Source organism: Manihot esculenta, chromosome 4 (genome assembly GCF_001659605.2).
Source record: "Manihot esculenta cultivar AM560-2 chromosome 4, M.esculenta_v8, whole genome shotgun sequence".
Taxonomy (NCBI): domain Eukaryota; kingdom Viridiplantae; phylum Streptophyta; class Magnoliopsida; order Malpighiales; family Euphorbiaceae; genus Manihot; species Manihot esculenta.
Window position 1 is genome coordinate 29935068 of NC_035164.2, and position 15773 is coordinate 29950840.

General features: G+C 33.2%; 2 protein-coding genes across 4 annotated transcripts; one reads left to right on the plus strand and one right to left on the minus strand.

Annotated features, from left to right (window-relative positions):
• Nucleotides 1-1031: 1031 nt before the first annotated feature.
• LOC110613396 lies at nucleotides 1032-7220 on the plus strand. 2 transcript variants are annotated; one of them, XR_006350438.1, is made up of 15 exons: nucleotides 1032-1393; nucleotides 1815-1909; nucleotides 1995-2108; nucleotides 2195-2299; nucleotides 2466-2537; nucleotides 3608-3720; nucleotides 3916-4047; nucleotides 4121-4189; nucleotides 4469-4556; nucleotides 4646-4717; nucleotides 4806-4906; nucleotides 5558-5675; nucleotides 6459-6518; nucleotides 6657-6770; nucleotides 6858-6884. XR_006350438.1 is itself a non-coding variant. In XM_021754489.2 (15 exons), the coding sequence occupies exons 1-15, from the start codon at nucleotides 1297-1299 to the stop codon at nucleotides 6993-6995; spliced, it is 1485 nt and encodes a 494-aa protein (XP_021610181.1). In that variant the 5' UTR covers nucleotides 1034-1296; the 3' UTR covers nucleotides 6996-7220. The 2 variants fall into 2 exon arrangements, 1 of the variants encoding a protein (XP_021610181.1); XM_021754489.2 differs by having other exon boundaries at nucleotides 1034-1393; nucleotides 6660-6770; nucleotides 6858-7220.
• On the minus strand, nucleotides 7152-11723 carry LOC110613395 (LRR receptor-like serine/threonine-protein kinase RPK2). Of its 2 annotated transcripts, none has more exons than XM_021754488.2 (3): nucleotides 8126-11723; nucleotides 7604-7717; nucleotides 7152-7497 (listed from the first exon to the last, which is right to left on the minus strand). In XM_021754488.2, the coding sequence occupies exon 1, from the start codon at nucleotides 11353-11355 to the stop codon at nucleotides 8206-8208; it is 3150 nt and encodes a 1049-aa protein (XP_021610180.2). In that variant the 5' UTR covers nucleotides 11356-11723; the 3' UTR covers nucleotides 7152-7497; nucleotides 7604-7717; nucleotides 8126-8205. The 2 variants fall into 2 exon arrangements, with proteins under 2 accessions (XP_021610180.2, XP_021610179.2); XM_021754487.2 differs by having other exon boundaries at nucleotides 7604-7722; nucleotides 8126-11722.
• Nucleotides 11724-15773: the final 4050 nt, after the last annotated feature.

Consider the following 15773-nt stretch of genomic DNA (forward strand, 5'->3'; position numbering starts at 1 on the left):
TAATCCATGTATACATTTAGTTGAAGACTGAAAATGGATGAAAGTGACTTTCAATCGACTTTAAGTTAAAAGTCGTAAAGTATTTTCAATTAGATATTAATAAATACCTATTAATATTTTTTTTATGATGTAATTGCTATTATATGAGTTTTTCTTAAAAAAATAAATTTTATTTTTTATAAAAATTAATTAAAATTTACAGAAATTATATTTTCTATATTAGAAATTTATGTAGTGCATGTGGTATTTAATTTTATAAAGTAATATTTTATGAAAAATATATTAAATTAACAAAAGTGGGTTTTTCGAATATATACATATATATATTTTTTATAAATTGATATAATAAAATTATATTATATTATTTTAAAATAAATTATTATCTTTATATTTTTAAAGTGTTAATATTTGTTATATATTTCTTAAACGTCACTACTTTTTTGTTAATTTAATAATCTTAATAAAAGTAATTACTTTATAAAAATACATATCATTTTCTATAAATTTATAAAATATAAATATTATAGATTTTATTTTTTAAAATATTAAAATATAATATATATTTATATATTGTTTCAAATTATTATATTTTTTGTTAATATTATATATTTTTAATATAATTAATTATAAAAAATAAATTTATTTTAAAAAATTCTAATGAAATACTTACTACGTCTCATAATTGTTATTATTTTTTATTATTTTAAAATTATTATTATTTTTTATATTATAATAATATATAAACTAATTATTATAATTCTATTTAATTATATTTTTTAAACAATTTTTCCGTAATTTTTTTAAATGAATAATTAAAATATTTTTTTAATATTTAATAAAATTTCATGTTTTAAAATAAATATAATTAAAAAAGTATTATAAAAAATAAAATAAATGAAAATTATAAAATAGTTGAATAAAAATTATGGAAGGGATAATAAATTTCTATAAAATTTGATTAGCTTTTATAATAAAGCAATTATCAATTTATTTTGAGGAAATTGAAGTTGCCTTATTAGATATAACAATAAAAGAAAATGAATGAAGGAAATTGAAGTTGCATAGAATTCAATGGACGATAATTGAAAGAGAATGAGAGCTCTTGTATAGAATCGTTTTCGAAGAGACAACCAATGCCGCTCAACTTCGACCTCCAAACATTTCCCGCCGAAGAGAGCGGGCATTGCATTTCAATGAACGTTAATGGAGAAAACCCATCAACTGTTCTTGCTGTTTCTTTATCCAAGCCTTGTACAATAGAAAGATTTTCTTTTCATCATCATCTTCAGGGGAAAAATGGGTGACAAGAAGAAAGATATAATTCAACTGGAGCCAGAATCTGTGATTCCCATCCTCAAGCATAAGCTCATTGCTGCTCTATCTGATCACATTGGTATTCTCCTTTGAACTCCAATGGAAAAAGTATTACTGCTCTTGCTTCTTGTTTTTGGCTATCTTGTAGAGTTTGAAGCTTTTTCGTTTCTTTTTTTTATGAACCATCATGGATTGTTGTTTGTTTTTTCCCAATTTTTATATGTTGGTAGTAAATTATGCAAAGGCTATATACTTCTTGGCTCATTTTGGATTGATTTGAACTCTAATGGAAAAAGCATTACTGTTCTTGCTTCTTGTTCTTGGGTTTCTTGTAGCTTTTGTAGCTTTTCCTTTCTTCTTTCTATGAACCATCATGGATTCTGCAAATTTGTTTTTTTTTCCCCCAATTTTTACATGTGGGTAGTAAATTATGCAAAGGGTATTTATTTCTTGGCTCATTTTGTATTGAACGAGGCATGGAGTTTTAATTCACTTTGCAGAAGATGCAGCCGACCGTGAGGAGTTTTTAAAACTATGCCAGAGAGTTGAATATACAATTCGAGCATGGTACCTTCTGCATTTTGAGGATCTCTTGGTATTGTCCCCTTTGCTTCATAGATTTATCCCTTACAAGTCTTGGGTTCTTTGATGTGAATTTGAAGTACATTGCCTTTCTGCAGCAATTGTATTCCCTCTTTGAGCCAATTTATGGCGCCAATAAATTGGAGCAGCATAATCTATCCCCTGAAGATATTGACACTTGTGAGCAGAAGTTTTTAACATGTCTATTTCAGGTATTCTGCTGATTGTTTCAAGTTGCTGTTAACTAATTGAATATGCATTGCAGTTTTGATGTCTACTTGGTTCTCTTTTTATCCAGGTGATGGATAAGAGTAATTTCAAAATAGCTACTGATGATGAGATTAATGTTGCACTTGCTGCACAATATCGCTTGAATCTTCCAATTGTAGTAAATGAAACTAAGGTAATGTCTGTAATCCTAAGACACATACAGTTTTATATAGATTTGGATCCTCAGACAATCATCTATCTATCTGTCCGTGTAGCCATCCGTTCATATAAGTTGCTGGAAGTTTGCATCTTGTCTTCACAGTTGCTGATCTCAATGTGTTTTGTCTCGTTGAATGTAGCTTGACTCAAGGCTGTTTACAAAGTACTTCTCTAAGCATCCTCATGATAACCTCCCAGACTTTGCTGATAAGGTAATGCTAAAACCAGGTTCCAGATTGCTGCATGACTGGAAACTCTTCTAGTTGAGGCCATGAATGATTGCAGTCAACTATATTAAGCTGTAAAATGAGGGCTTTGGTGGGTGATCTTGGAGATGCGTGATTGCTATTATACATCAATTGTCCAAAGTTTTCAACCACCCTATAATCGATAAACTGATAATGCACTCATCTCATAAGTCATTGATTTTGTGCCTAAACTTCTGCCCATCACCTAATAGGTTTGCACTAGTGCCAAGTGAGTTTGTGAATATATTAAAGGGGCAGATGCATGTAGCTTTTTATATTACAAAAGGGAGGGTCAAATGTCCATTCTTTACCCCTTGCATTGAAAGAAATATGTTTTTGTGATTTGAACCTGCATTTGGTGACATTGGTCAAAATGAATCAACCTTTTAATCTCACCAGGGTTCACCCTCTTAATTGTGCAAATGTAATAAAAAAAAATTGTCTTGGGGGAAGATGGTGTTCCAATAATTTAAATACAGAACATCATGCAAGTGTGTCCCAAGACAAAACATCATGTAAGAGTGATCAAAAAATGGCTAAATAGAAAGCTTTTCTTTTTCTCTCAAATGAAACTTGTGCTACTCATGTTCATATAGTCTGAAAGTTCCTCAACAAGCTGTTCTCATCACTTGTTCTTCAGCTTCTGGAAACTTCAGCCCGTTATTGTCTTAATTGGAGAAAATTAGTTTACTGCCTGCAAGGTACAAACTGTGACCCGACTGTTGATGCATTCCAATGTAAAATATACTGAAATTGTAGAAGTTAATGAAAAATCATCTTAATTTGTTGATCCTTTAAGCCTCCTTTTTAGATCCTCCAAGTTACTTGTTTCTCTTCGTCTGTTCTCCTAATGACAGTCCACCTTCTGATGTGCAATAGCTTTCTGCAAATAAAAAAGAACATATATATGTGTATATATTTTAATATTTTTACTCTTACGATAAAGATACTTATTGCATTCTCGATGTAGTTCCCACATCTGTCTGTGTGTGCTTGTGTTCTTGCTGATGCACATTAATTTCTTTTATCTTTAGTACATAATCTTTCGGCGTGGATTTGGAATTGATAAGATGACTGCTTACTTTGTCAAAGCAAAAATAAATACAATCCTTGCGCGTATATGGAGCTTTTTCTTGACAATCACTTTGTACGTGCTTACTTTTTCCATGACTCAGAAAAATTGATTATCTTGTTATCCTTCTTCTGCAATCAGTTTCATTTGGTGGTATACCTTTGGTTATTGGTACTATTACTTGATATGCCTTTGATCATAATTTTTTCAAAGACAAACTCGGAGTTCTGTGAACTTGATTCATTGATATTTATAACTGTCCACCTGCAGGTTAAAAAGACTTTTCTGCACAAAGTCAAAAGCAGGTGCTAACAAAGATCAAAAGCCTGTTCAAATCCGCATAGAAGAAGATCAAAGTGATTTATATGTTGAACGAATCCGTATTGAGAAGATGAATCTCAGGTTTTTAAATGGCTATTGTTATCAAGGCAAGCTTATTTCTGCTTTTTGACATTTATCTTCTTTGTCTGTACAGTTTCTCTAATCTTATAGGCAAGGTTACAATCCAAGAACCTACATTTCAGAGTATAATTGTCGTATACAGGTATTGCTGTTTTATTCTCTTGAAATCTGAATAATAGCACATGGTTGTATGTACTAATATTCTTATGTCATTTATAATCAATTTGCTGTTTCTCGTCTCATTACCGGTAGAAGCAGGATGTAAGACTATTCAGTTTTCTTGGTATAGGAATGAACTTCTCATTTAGGAAAACAAATGAAATTTTTAATTATTATACATTTCTTAATATATTATATTACATATAGTTACAAAAAAAAAAAGATGTGAAAATAAATCACTGGTGCTAGTGTAAATCTGCAGGAGAACGAGTACCAAAAAAGAAAAAGAGAGGAATATATATGTGAAGCATTTCAAGAACATTCCAATGGCTGATATGGAGATAGTGCTTGTGAGTTTTTAACTTTTACTTAAATTTTCTTCTTTTTTTTTTGTTTCTTTTGGTTGTTTGTTTAGTCCTGGAACGTGTTGCTTTAACAGCCAGAAAAGAACAATCCAGGTTTAACTCCAATGGATTGGGTCAAATTTATTGTTTCTGCTGTAATTGGACTGGTCAGTAACTGCATCTCCAAGAAATTGAATGTGTTCTTTGGTTTTGAGTCTTAAGACTTGCTGACATGAAGCAATGGTTTTTTTACAGGTTACCGTAATTGGTTCACTTAGTATACCTAAAATTGATATCAGGGTCATTTTCGCTGTCCTGTCATCAGTGGTTGGTTATTGTGTCAAGACATATTTCACGTTAAGTATCTTCATCTTTGTTCTTTATTTTGTTAAAGATCTTGCTATCATATGATAGACCTCTTCGCTAATCTCATTATAATTTTAATGCATTTCTTGGGTAAATTACACCTTTCATCACTAAATTTCACACTTACATTCAAAATAATCTCAAATCTTAGTTTTTTTGCTATTATGGAATCAATGTCACAAGAATCTAGTGAAAGTCTCTCCAGAAAGCTTACATGAGAGACAATTCATAGTTTTTATTACAGTCAGAACTCAGAATCTAAGATAAGACCCCTTTTTTTCCCAATCATCCATTTCCTCTCCCCTATTTTTCTCTCAAATTTGCCAGCCACATTGCAAACGAATGAATGTGCAATAAGTCTCATGGCTTTGAAGCACCCAATTTTTCTTGCCATAACTCCTGGTAGATTTTACCTATAAAAGAAACTAAGGAAGCTTCTGATGTTGTCACTCTTCATGTATTTTGACAAGGTGTTGTTTCAATTTTGAACACTTGTATTCTTACACGTCTTATGCATGCTATAGCTTCATTATATGTAACTCAATTTGTTTGCCTTGAAAATCCTTGATACTCGGACATCCCTCAAACAGAAGATGTACACATTATAAAAAGAAGGCTAATGTTTCTTCGATTCCGCACAGGTTTCAAAGTAACTTGGTTTCCTATCAGAGTTTAATCACCCAATCTGTGTATGACAAACAATTGGATAGTGGAAGGGGCACTCTTCTTCACTTGTGTGACAATGTGATTCAACAAGAAGTAAGCAGTAACAAGAAATTTCATACTTTCACAAATTATCATGCAAAATAAAGATTGCAACTTGAGGAATGTGTTTGATTTCCCATATTTTGAATCTTTCTTTACATATCTTATATTCTTCATGACAAAAAGATTACCATTTTTTTCACCTTTAGTAATCATATCAAGTTCTTTTAATTTTTATTAATTCAGATCTCAAGATTTAATTAGTTTTCTAATCATGTCTTGCATTAGCTTTCCATTCGTTGTCATTAACTTATTAATGTAGAAACTAAGCAGGATATTTGGGACCATGCTGCGCTGAGAAAGATCTAATTTGGACGAACTATACCTCCTCAAGCTTATATGATTTGACAAAGAAAATCTTGGGTGGCAATAGTCTATTTTGATTTGGCATATGGCTCTAGAATTGTTCATATCAGATAATCTTGTTCTCGGCACATGCATCTGTACTCAGTAACTCCTGCTTAGCATCCATGTTAACGAATTAATGATAATTTTAGACGCATATGAATATAGAACTAATTAAAGTATGCGTCTGAATTTATGAAACTAGAAGGATATAGAACTGAGAATATGATGAGTTTTGTTGTCGATAAGCCTATTTAGCTGTACAATATTTCAGTTTTGCTGTCTGTGACTAGAATATTAGTTCTACTGCAATGGTGTTACTGATTAGTACATTTTTAGCATAGTTTTCTGCTGCATTATCCCTTTTTAACGACACTGCTGATGGATCTTCAAATGTTTACAATTACAGAACTTAATAACTTAAATATGCAGGTAAAAGAAGTGATTGTTTCATTTTTTGTGCTGATGAAGCAAGGACAAGCTGATAGACTGGTAACCGGAAAAAAAAAACACTCTAGAGCTCTTCTCATCCCCCCCCCCCCCCCCAAATGCCTTCATAATTTTTGCAGGGTGCATAGATTCTGTAGTGCATTGCTAAATACTAATGCATATCTTTGCAACTGCCTGAAGTAGGAACTTGATCAGCGGTGTGAGGATCTTATTAAAGAAGATTTTGGTGAAAGCTGTAATTTTGATGTAGATGATGCAGTTCAAAAGCTAGAAAAGTTGGGAATTGTTTCTCAGGTCAAATTCTCTTCTTTTTTTCAATCTTGCTACTGATCAAAAATAGTTTCTTTTTCTGGTTGATTCAATGAAGATTGTTTAACTCAGGACGCTGCTGGAAACTATAAAAGTGTCGCCTTGAGAATTGCTAATGATATAATTGGCACCACAACAGAGGAGGTAGTCCTGAAGGCTAGACATCGTAATAGCACTTCTAAACACTGGGGAAAGGTTAAATCCTTCTGATCCGAGTCAACTTGGAGAATTTTGCGCCACAGGACCACATATGAAGCGATTATCCTGCTATCCAGCACCTTCATTGTGAAACTAAATGGCAAGTTGTGTACTTGCAAAGAATTTTCACTGTTAATGTACATAATTTCATTGGTATGAACTCTATAGTGATAGTTGAGACAATATATCATAAATGATTGTCAATAGAAAAGGCAATAAAATATCAGATTTGTTCAACTGCAAACTTTAAACATGCTCTTATATTCCTGCTGATGATATTGACAAAAATAAGCATGTACAAAGATCTGCAAACCTTAAGAAATCAGTCAATTTGGAGGATCTCCGATCCAAACAATGAAGCAATCAGCAATGAGTGGTAGAAATAGCAGAAAAGCGGAAACAAGCATGTTAACAAAGCATGGCCTGCACATCTTCAATAATTCAGAAAGGAACTAGTGCTAGCAATTGCATTCGACAAATCTGCTTCAAATCAAGCGGCTGTAAATCCTCGGACCTGCACAAACAAGGTGATTGAATTGATACAACCAAATGTGTCACGAATCGATCCTATAAAAGTCTTCCTACAAATGCAGAACAGGATCAGGGTAATATATGCTTACAGTGCCTTGATTGTTCGTCACATTAGAGTACAACCACCCAACAGCTAACAGTTTGGGCAAAATAATCCCAGTTGAAGATTTCTTATCCTCCACCACCTAAAGATGCAACTGATTCTGCACTGCAGAGAGAGAGAGAGAGAGAGAGAAAGTGATTATGAGGGCCAAAGGGATGGCAAATCCAGCATACAAAAAAATAGCAATGACAATAATACTTGTCTTGGGATGTTACTGCAGAATGCATTTTTGGGGTGTGTAAGCCAAATAAGCAACATAGAGCTTGATGAGCTTCTATGAAGAAAGTCCTTGTAAATTTATTGCACATTATTCAAAATAAAATCTAGTGGAGCTGCGTCAATGAATCATGACATGACCATACCTACTTTTCCTTGAAAAGTGAATGTGACAATGAATTTAATAATGGGAAATCTAAAGAGCCAGTGTTCTATAATCTTTTGTTGGTGGAAAGAATGCATCATCCCTTTGACACCACATGAATGGAATTTTACATATAAATTACCATACCTCAAGATATGGAATAATCCAGCAGAAATAAGCAGCTTCACGCTCCCATCACCATCCAGTGCCTAAAATTCCAGATGCTCTTATGATTTTAAATGTTTCAATCTCTCAAGCACCTGCTTCATTGATGGCCGCACAGAAAGTGACTCCACTGTGCAGGTCGAAGCAAGCTTTAGCATTCCCAACAGGTGCTCCTTAGGCCCTGCTTCCCACAAGTCCACAAAGAAGAGCTCCGAATAACGCCCCTCCTTGATCAACAATTTAGCCCAAGCAACAATGTTAAAGCCATTCCCATACTCAGAAAATGATGGATCAAGGGATTTCTTTCCCGACATCATTTCTAACATTACTACACCAAAGCTATAAACATCCGACTTATCAGAAACTCTGCACGTGGTCGCATATTCTGGTGCGACATAGCCAAATGTGCCTGCTACATCTGTTGTGGCATGAGTCTGAGAAACTTCTAAAAGCCTTGCCAAACCAAAGTCTGATAGGTAGGCATTAAGCTCCTCGTCTAGCAGGATGTTACTAGGCTTAATATCTCGATGAAGTATTCGTGGCACACATGAGTAATGCAAGTAAGCTAAAGCATGAGCTATGTCAAGAGCTATCTTGTAAATCACTGACCACTTTACATTTTTGCTTGAACTTTCATGTATGAAGGTTTGAAGGTTCCCACCAGAAAGATAATTGTAAATTAAGAACATTTCAGCTTCTCCTACATAATATCCAATCAAAGTCACAAGGTTCTTATGTCGAATTCTGCCCAGCGTTCTGATCTCTGCATCAAACTGTTGAATGCCTTGAAATCTACCCAGGGAGAGCCGCTTTACGGCTAGAAGGTAACCTGGGGCTAATTCAGCTTTGTAAGTTGATCCAAAGCCACCTGTGCCAATGAGGTTCCTAATACTGAAATTCCCAGTTGCTCTGACCACACTGTCGTAGCTCAATTCGGGTGGAGCATCTGCAAATGTCACTATTACTTTGCCTCCCAAGTCAGATAGTCTACCCAACTTTTTCCTTCCATGCATACTGACCACAACTACCATCAATGAAATACAGAGTACAACAGAAGCAGAAATTACTACTGCAACTATAAAAGTCTTCTTATTTCTGTGACTATGCAATTTTCCATCTCCATTTGAATCAGGTGTTGAGTTAGAGGATCTAAATGGGCATGGTTCCATAAAGTTATTCCCTCTAAACAAATCACAGTCAATTGGATGTTGAAATTGGGGTATATGACCTGAAAGGTGATTGAAAGAAACATCAAATATGGTGAGATTGGAAAGGTTTGCAAAAGATGATGGTATCTCCCCAGAAAGCTCATTGCTGTTGAGCATCAAGATTTGGAGATTTTTGTCATTTGTCAAACTTTCAGGGATGGATCCTGTTAGGACATTATGAGACAGATCTAAAACTCTAAGGGAAGTCAACTGACCAAGTTCAGATGGAATCCCTCCTCTCACATTGTTTCTTCCCAGGAGAATTGAATTCACAAGTTTCAGATTCCCTAACTGATTAGGCAGAGTTCCAGACAATCTGTTTCCTCTCAAATCAAAACATTGAAGCTTCTTCAAGTTGCCAATACTGGGAGGCAGTGAACCACTAATCTGATTATATGCTGCTTCAAACATTATCATCGATCCACAATTGAGATACAATGAATCATGAATCACACCAGATATGTGGTTTGCACTCAAGTTCAAAGAGAAGCTCAGCAAATCATTACAACTTGAGACTAATTCATCAGGAAAAGACCCATTAAACATATTATTGTTCAACAACAAACTGTATGCAGGTTTATTCTTAGTAGCCACTCCTACTGAGAACAAAGGTAAGAAACCAGTGAATTGATTCCAACTAAAATCATGGATAACAACGAAATCTTCCTCCATTTTTGACCCCAAAGAAGTTCTCATCTGAGGACCCCAGACGGGAATATTAGAGTATGCAATCTGTACATCCTCCACATTCAAAAAGTTAGGATCTTGACCAAAAGAGATCATGCTATTATCACAAGTGCCTTCACCAAAACTTGGAAGAGCACCAGACATATTATTCCGACTAACATTGAAATAAACCATACATGGAACTTGCAGATGCATTGGAAGGTAACCCACGAAGTAATTGGAACTCAAATCCAAGAAAGTGAGGTTCTTGCACGTCCCCAAACCATTTGGCAGCGTGCCGTTGAAATAATTGAAGCCCAGATTGAGAACTCTAAGGGAGCACGAATCGATCCACTTGCTAGGCAACCGTCCACAAAGATTCCCTCTAGGTGCCCACAAAATCTGCAAACTTGGAAGCATCAAGACCTCATAAGGGATTCCACCTTCAAAAGCATTGAAATCTAGTCCACTGCCATTATCCCCATCACCATTTCCATTGCCAACGAAATTGCTTGAATTAGTTAATATCAAGACGGAGAGTTTTCTACAATACCCCAACTCCTTTGGGATCTCCTCAGTGAAGCTGTTGGTGGAAACATCAAGGACTCGAAGCTCTGAAATCTGACCAATCTCAGCCGGAATCCTACCTTGTAAAAGATTCCCATCTAGCAACAAAGTTCTCAAATTTTTGCACCGACCAATTTCCTTGGGAATACTCTTGTCTAAAAGGTTGTTAGAGAGCTTCAAGTGTTTCAAAAACAAACACTTGCTTGAACTATCAACTTTGATTACACCACTAAGCAGATTATTGGATAAATCAATAACTTGAAATTTCCCATAACCAATTAAACTAGCTGGAATTTCACCGGTGAATGAATTAAACGATAAATTAAGCACGCGAAGAGACTGAATAGTGGTTATCTGATGAGGAACCCCCCCGGAAAAGTTATTCCCTTGAAGCTCCAAAACCTCCAAAAATTGAAGCTTACTCAAACTCACCGGAATCTCACCGAAAAAAGCGTTGTGAGGAATGACCAAAGCTTTCAACTCCGTCAGGTCACCAATAGAATCAGGCAGAGTTCCAGCGAGGGATGACGTCAAACTGCCGCCGGTGAAGTTCAAGGCAATAACTCTCTTAGAAAATTCATCACAGGTGACTCCATACCATCTGCAGTAATTACCATTTGGTTTCCAACCACCAAGGAGATTCGATGGGTCTTGAGAAATCGACTTCTTCAAACCAAGAAGCGCGGCGGTGTCGTTAACATAGTAAGGTTCAACTGTGGAACTAACCACGGAAGACGCCAAAGCAATAAAAAGAAACCAAGCAACAACCATTCTTCTCCGACCACTGTAGCTCGCCGGACCCAGAAACCAAAAAGTCGCCGCCGAAGAGGCAAGTCCGTTGAAGAAAAAGCAAACAGCAAAATTTAAAAAGGGTAACGTACGTTGGGTTTGGAGCCAAAACGGTAAAGATCTGTGCTTGAATTGTTTAAACTTTAAAGAAAAGACATAATTAAGAAGATGATTAAGCCGTAATGAAGAAGATAATGAAAAAGGGTAAAATGAAAAATGCAAATGGCCGGATAGAGCAAGGAAAAGGAAAAGGAGAGGAAGGCGTGGATGGATTGGCTCTCTCCTCTCTGTGACTGTGCTCTGTGCAAGAAGACAAGAGAAGCCGGCGGATGCTACGGGTTTTGTATATAACGTTGTTTGCGTTGTCACATGCAAAGCTAAATATGTATTTGTATATTAAGTAAATTTACTATTTGCTAAGTGTTGATTTGAATTATAAAATTTTTAAAAATTTACTAATTTATTTTTCATTAATTTTATTTATTAAATATTATAAAATAAAATAAAATAAAATAAAATATTTTTAATAAAAAAATTAATTAGTAAATTATTTTATAAAATTAAACGATCTATTAATGAATTTTTTATACAATAAAAATTAAAACATAAATAACAGTTAAAATTAATTGAATTATATAGTTAATAAATTTTAATATATTTTTAAAATTGAATAATTAATTAATAATTTTTTAATATTATAAAAATTAAATAATAAATTTTGTTTAATTTTTAATTCGATTTCCATTTAACTTCAAATTTAATGTAATTTAATATTGAGATTTTAAAATAAAAGAAAAAGAGTATAATTTGCAATCTTTAATTCAATTTGATTTAAAAGAAGTTACTAAATACAAAATTCTCAATTTGTTAACAAATTTTCCAAAAGTATACGTATTAATTAACTTATTAATACTAATTTATTTAATAACTTTTTATACTCTGCTTAATTTTTTATTTTTTTATTATTCTAAAATTATTATTTACTTTTTTTATATTATATTCCCATATAAATAAATTATTATACTTATTTAATTTAAAAAAAATATCACTTAATTCTTATAATATAAAAAAAATTGTTAATTAATTTTTCAATTTTAAAAATATATTAAAATATTTTAATATTTTAAACAGTCTACTAATTAATTTTTTCATTAATTTTATTATTAAATATTTTATTATTTTATTTTTATAATTTTAAAAAATTTATTAATTAATTTTTATGTATTATAATATTTTAAATTTTTTATAATATCTAACTGATAGAAATGAAGTCACTGATTAATAGAATTTTTAAAATTAAAAAATTAATTAGTAAATTTTTTCATATTATAAAATTAAATAATAATATTTTTAATTTTACTTTATTTATGAAAAATATTTTTTAATATTTAATAAAAATTTAATATTTTTAAAATAAATATAATTAAAAAATTATCCATATGTAAAAAATAAAATTATAAAATGGAAGGTATAAAAAACAAACACTTCCTGACAATAAATAAAATAAACTTAGAGCAGTAAATAACTCGAATTTTATCATATATATATTTAAAAACTATTTTAAAAAATATAAATCTAAGTAAAAAAAAAAAAAAAAAGTAGTCAACCTTGACAACAAAAAGTAACGTAGAATTATTAATTTGGTATTTTTACGATTTTAGCATCCATCTGGCACGTGACTTAACCATGATGTCACACTTGTGTATTAAATAGGTTCGGATTGGATCTACACTACCAGATAAATCCATCTATGAATACTGAAGATTAAAATTTTATAATTTTAATACTGTTAAATAAATATTAATAACAAATAATTATTTACTATTGTATATTAATTATTCTTTTTTATCTTCTAAAGATAATTTTATTTTAAATTATAAGTCGTTTTATTTTTATATAATTTTAATATAAATAATTGATATATTAAAAAATAAATAAAATCAATAAAAAATTATATTAACTCTATTTTCTTAAATTATGTGAAAAAGAATGCAAGCTATATTTATATATCCATATGTGTAGGTAATTAATTATTCATGTATTTGTTTCATTGTACCCAATAAATTAAAGTTTGGCTATTAGATAATTATTTATTTTTTAATTTTTCAATACACGTGGGATGGGCAGTTACAAATTCAAGTATTTTTTTATTATTATAAAATTTATCAATTTTTACAATAAAAAAAAAATAAGTGAAAATTACCTGCAAAATAAAATTTATTAGTAATTTTTTACATACTATTTATGATTAAAAGCTTCAAATAAAATTAAAGAATGAAAATATATATTATTAATGCAATATGAATGATTTTTTTTTTAATCAAGCAATATGAATGAATTTATCATTCACTGAATTCAATAAAATATTGATTACCGTCGAACTTTCTATATTTGAAATAAGGTCAAATTCTAAAAAAAATATAGAACTAAGATCCATTAGACTTTTTTTAAATAAACCAGTCTCACACTGTGTACTCAACTCGATGACGTAAAGCAGACTGGATAAATTATGCGCGTGGATCTATCTAAGGAAAACTTAGTTCGATAACATAACAAGAGATAAAAAAAAGTAAACTCAGTCACCTGATATGGAGGAGTCTTCTTACGCGTCCATACGTACGGTTTTGAGTGACAGAGACATGTAGTACTGTAGTAGAAAAACAGTTATACATCATTAGCGGACAAAAGAAAAAAAGATAAAAAAAAAGAAACGTCTTATTCTCTGCTTAAATTTACACGTTCATTGTAAATTTTATTTTTTGAATCTAAAGATCAAATATATAAAAAAAAAAAACAAATTTTAAAAGATCATCACAGTTTTAAATTAAATTTTTAAATCAATTTAATTTTATTTATGTAACGACCCGAAACCGGATCGCTGCTGGCGCTAGGATCCAGATCGGTTTAAGGCCGCCGGGACCCGTAGTAAGCCTAACATACATCCTGCACAACTGGTATAATCCCATATACGATCAAACATCCCATAAAAAAAACTTTAAAACATATACTATACCAAGCTTGACCTGAACATACAACATACTATAAACATATAACCCACACCAGAGCCCTCATCAAATGCCCTAGTGTGGTCCACATTACATATGTCAAGCCTGATTTCTCATATGACATCAATAAAAACATAACATACATCATGTACAAAAAGGGATTAACCAGACCTTAGGGCCAAGCACAATACTAATCCATAAACGTAACTCTACCATACGCTACATTTCATTACATTACATTATCTTACAATACATTATATCAATTTACATTACATGTCCACACTAACATGCTAATCTATTACATCAACATAACATTAACCCTTGCCGACTTCCCAATCTTCCTCAGACCTGCAAACCTGGAGGTTAGGGGAGAGGGGTGAGCTAAAAAGCCCAGTGAGCAGAACAGGGAAAAATAGTTTAATAAATCATATGCTATCATGGAATGCGTCACATCACAAACATTTCACATCACGGATGGACATGACCACCAAAACTCCCTCTGTCTGTGCCCGGCCCTCGAAGGAGCTCCTCAGGACTTCCTCAGGACTTCTGTAACATATTATGGTGCCCGGCCCTCGAAGGGGCTCCTCAAAACTTCATTATTGCCCGACCCTCGGTGGGGCTCCTCAGTACTTCATTAACATATCATATCTAGGGCTATTGGGGTTGCCTTGGTCCATCCACATCAACAACAAATTATGCAATGCAACATTTTCGTGAAATCTAATGCAACAGCCTAATATAAACATGGTATTCATGATACGTGAAACATGCTAAAAACATTAGAGTTAGTTCTACTCACCTCTAGCAGACGCTGGACTGACTCTGCAACAGCTAACACTGCTGGCCTCCTCGGTTCCTCGGGTCCGATCCTACACAGGTGGACTCAAATGAGGGACCAAACACACTCTAACAAGACTCTAAACAACTCCCCAAAAACTCCCTAAAACATCTTAAAACAACCATAGAAATCATGCAAAGGAGGGCTAGACAGGGCACTTTCGGCGGCAAGTTCGGCGGCCGAAAGTCCCTACAGAGCCGAAAGCCATGCACCTTCGGTGGCACCTTCGGTGGCACCTTCGGTGGCACCTTCGGTGGCACCTTCGGCGGCCGAAGGTTCCTTCTAGATCCGAAACTCATGCATGTTCGGCGGCACCTTCGGCGGCCGAAACTCCCCTTCAGAGCCGAAAGTCCAACTTTCGGGGGCAGGGTTCGGCAGCCAAAAGCTTGCCTTCACAGGCAGGTTCGGCGGCCGAAAGTCCCTTCGGCTGCCGAACCTGAGTTCTTCCAGAATGGTAGAACTCAGCCTCCTCATGCACAAACAGCCTTCAAACCTTCCAACACAATCCAAAACCTCACATGCTCTCTCCCAAACATGCATACACACTCCCTTAT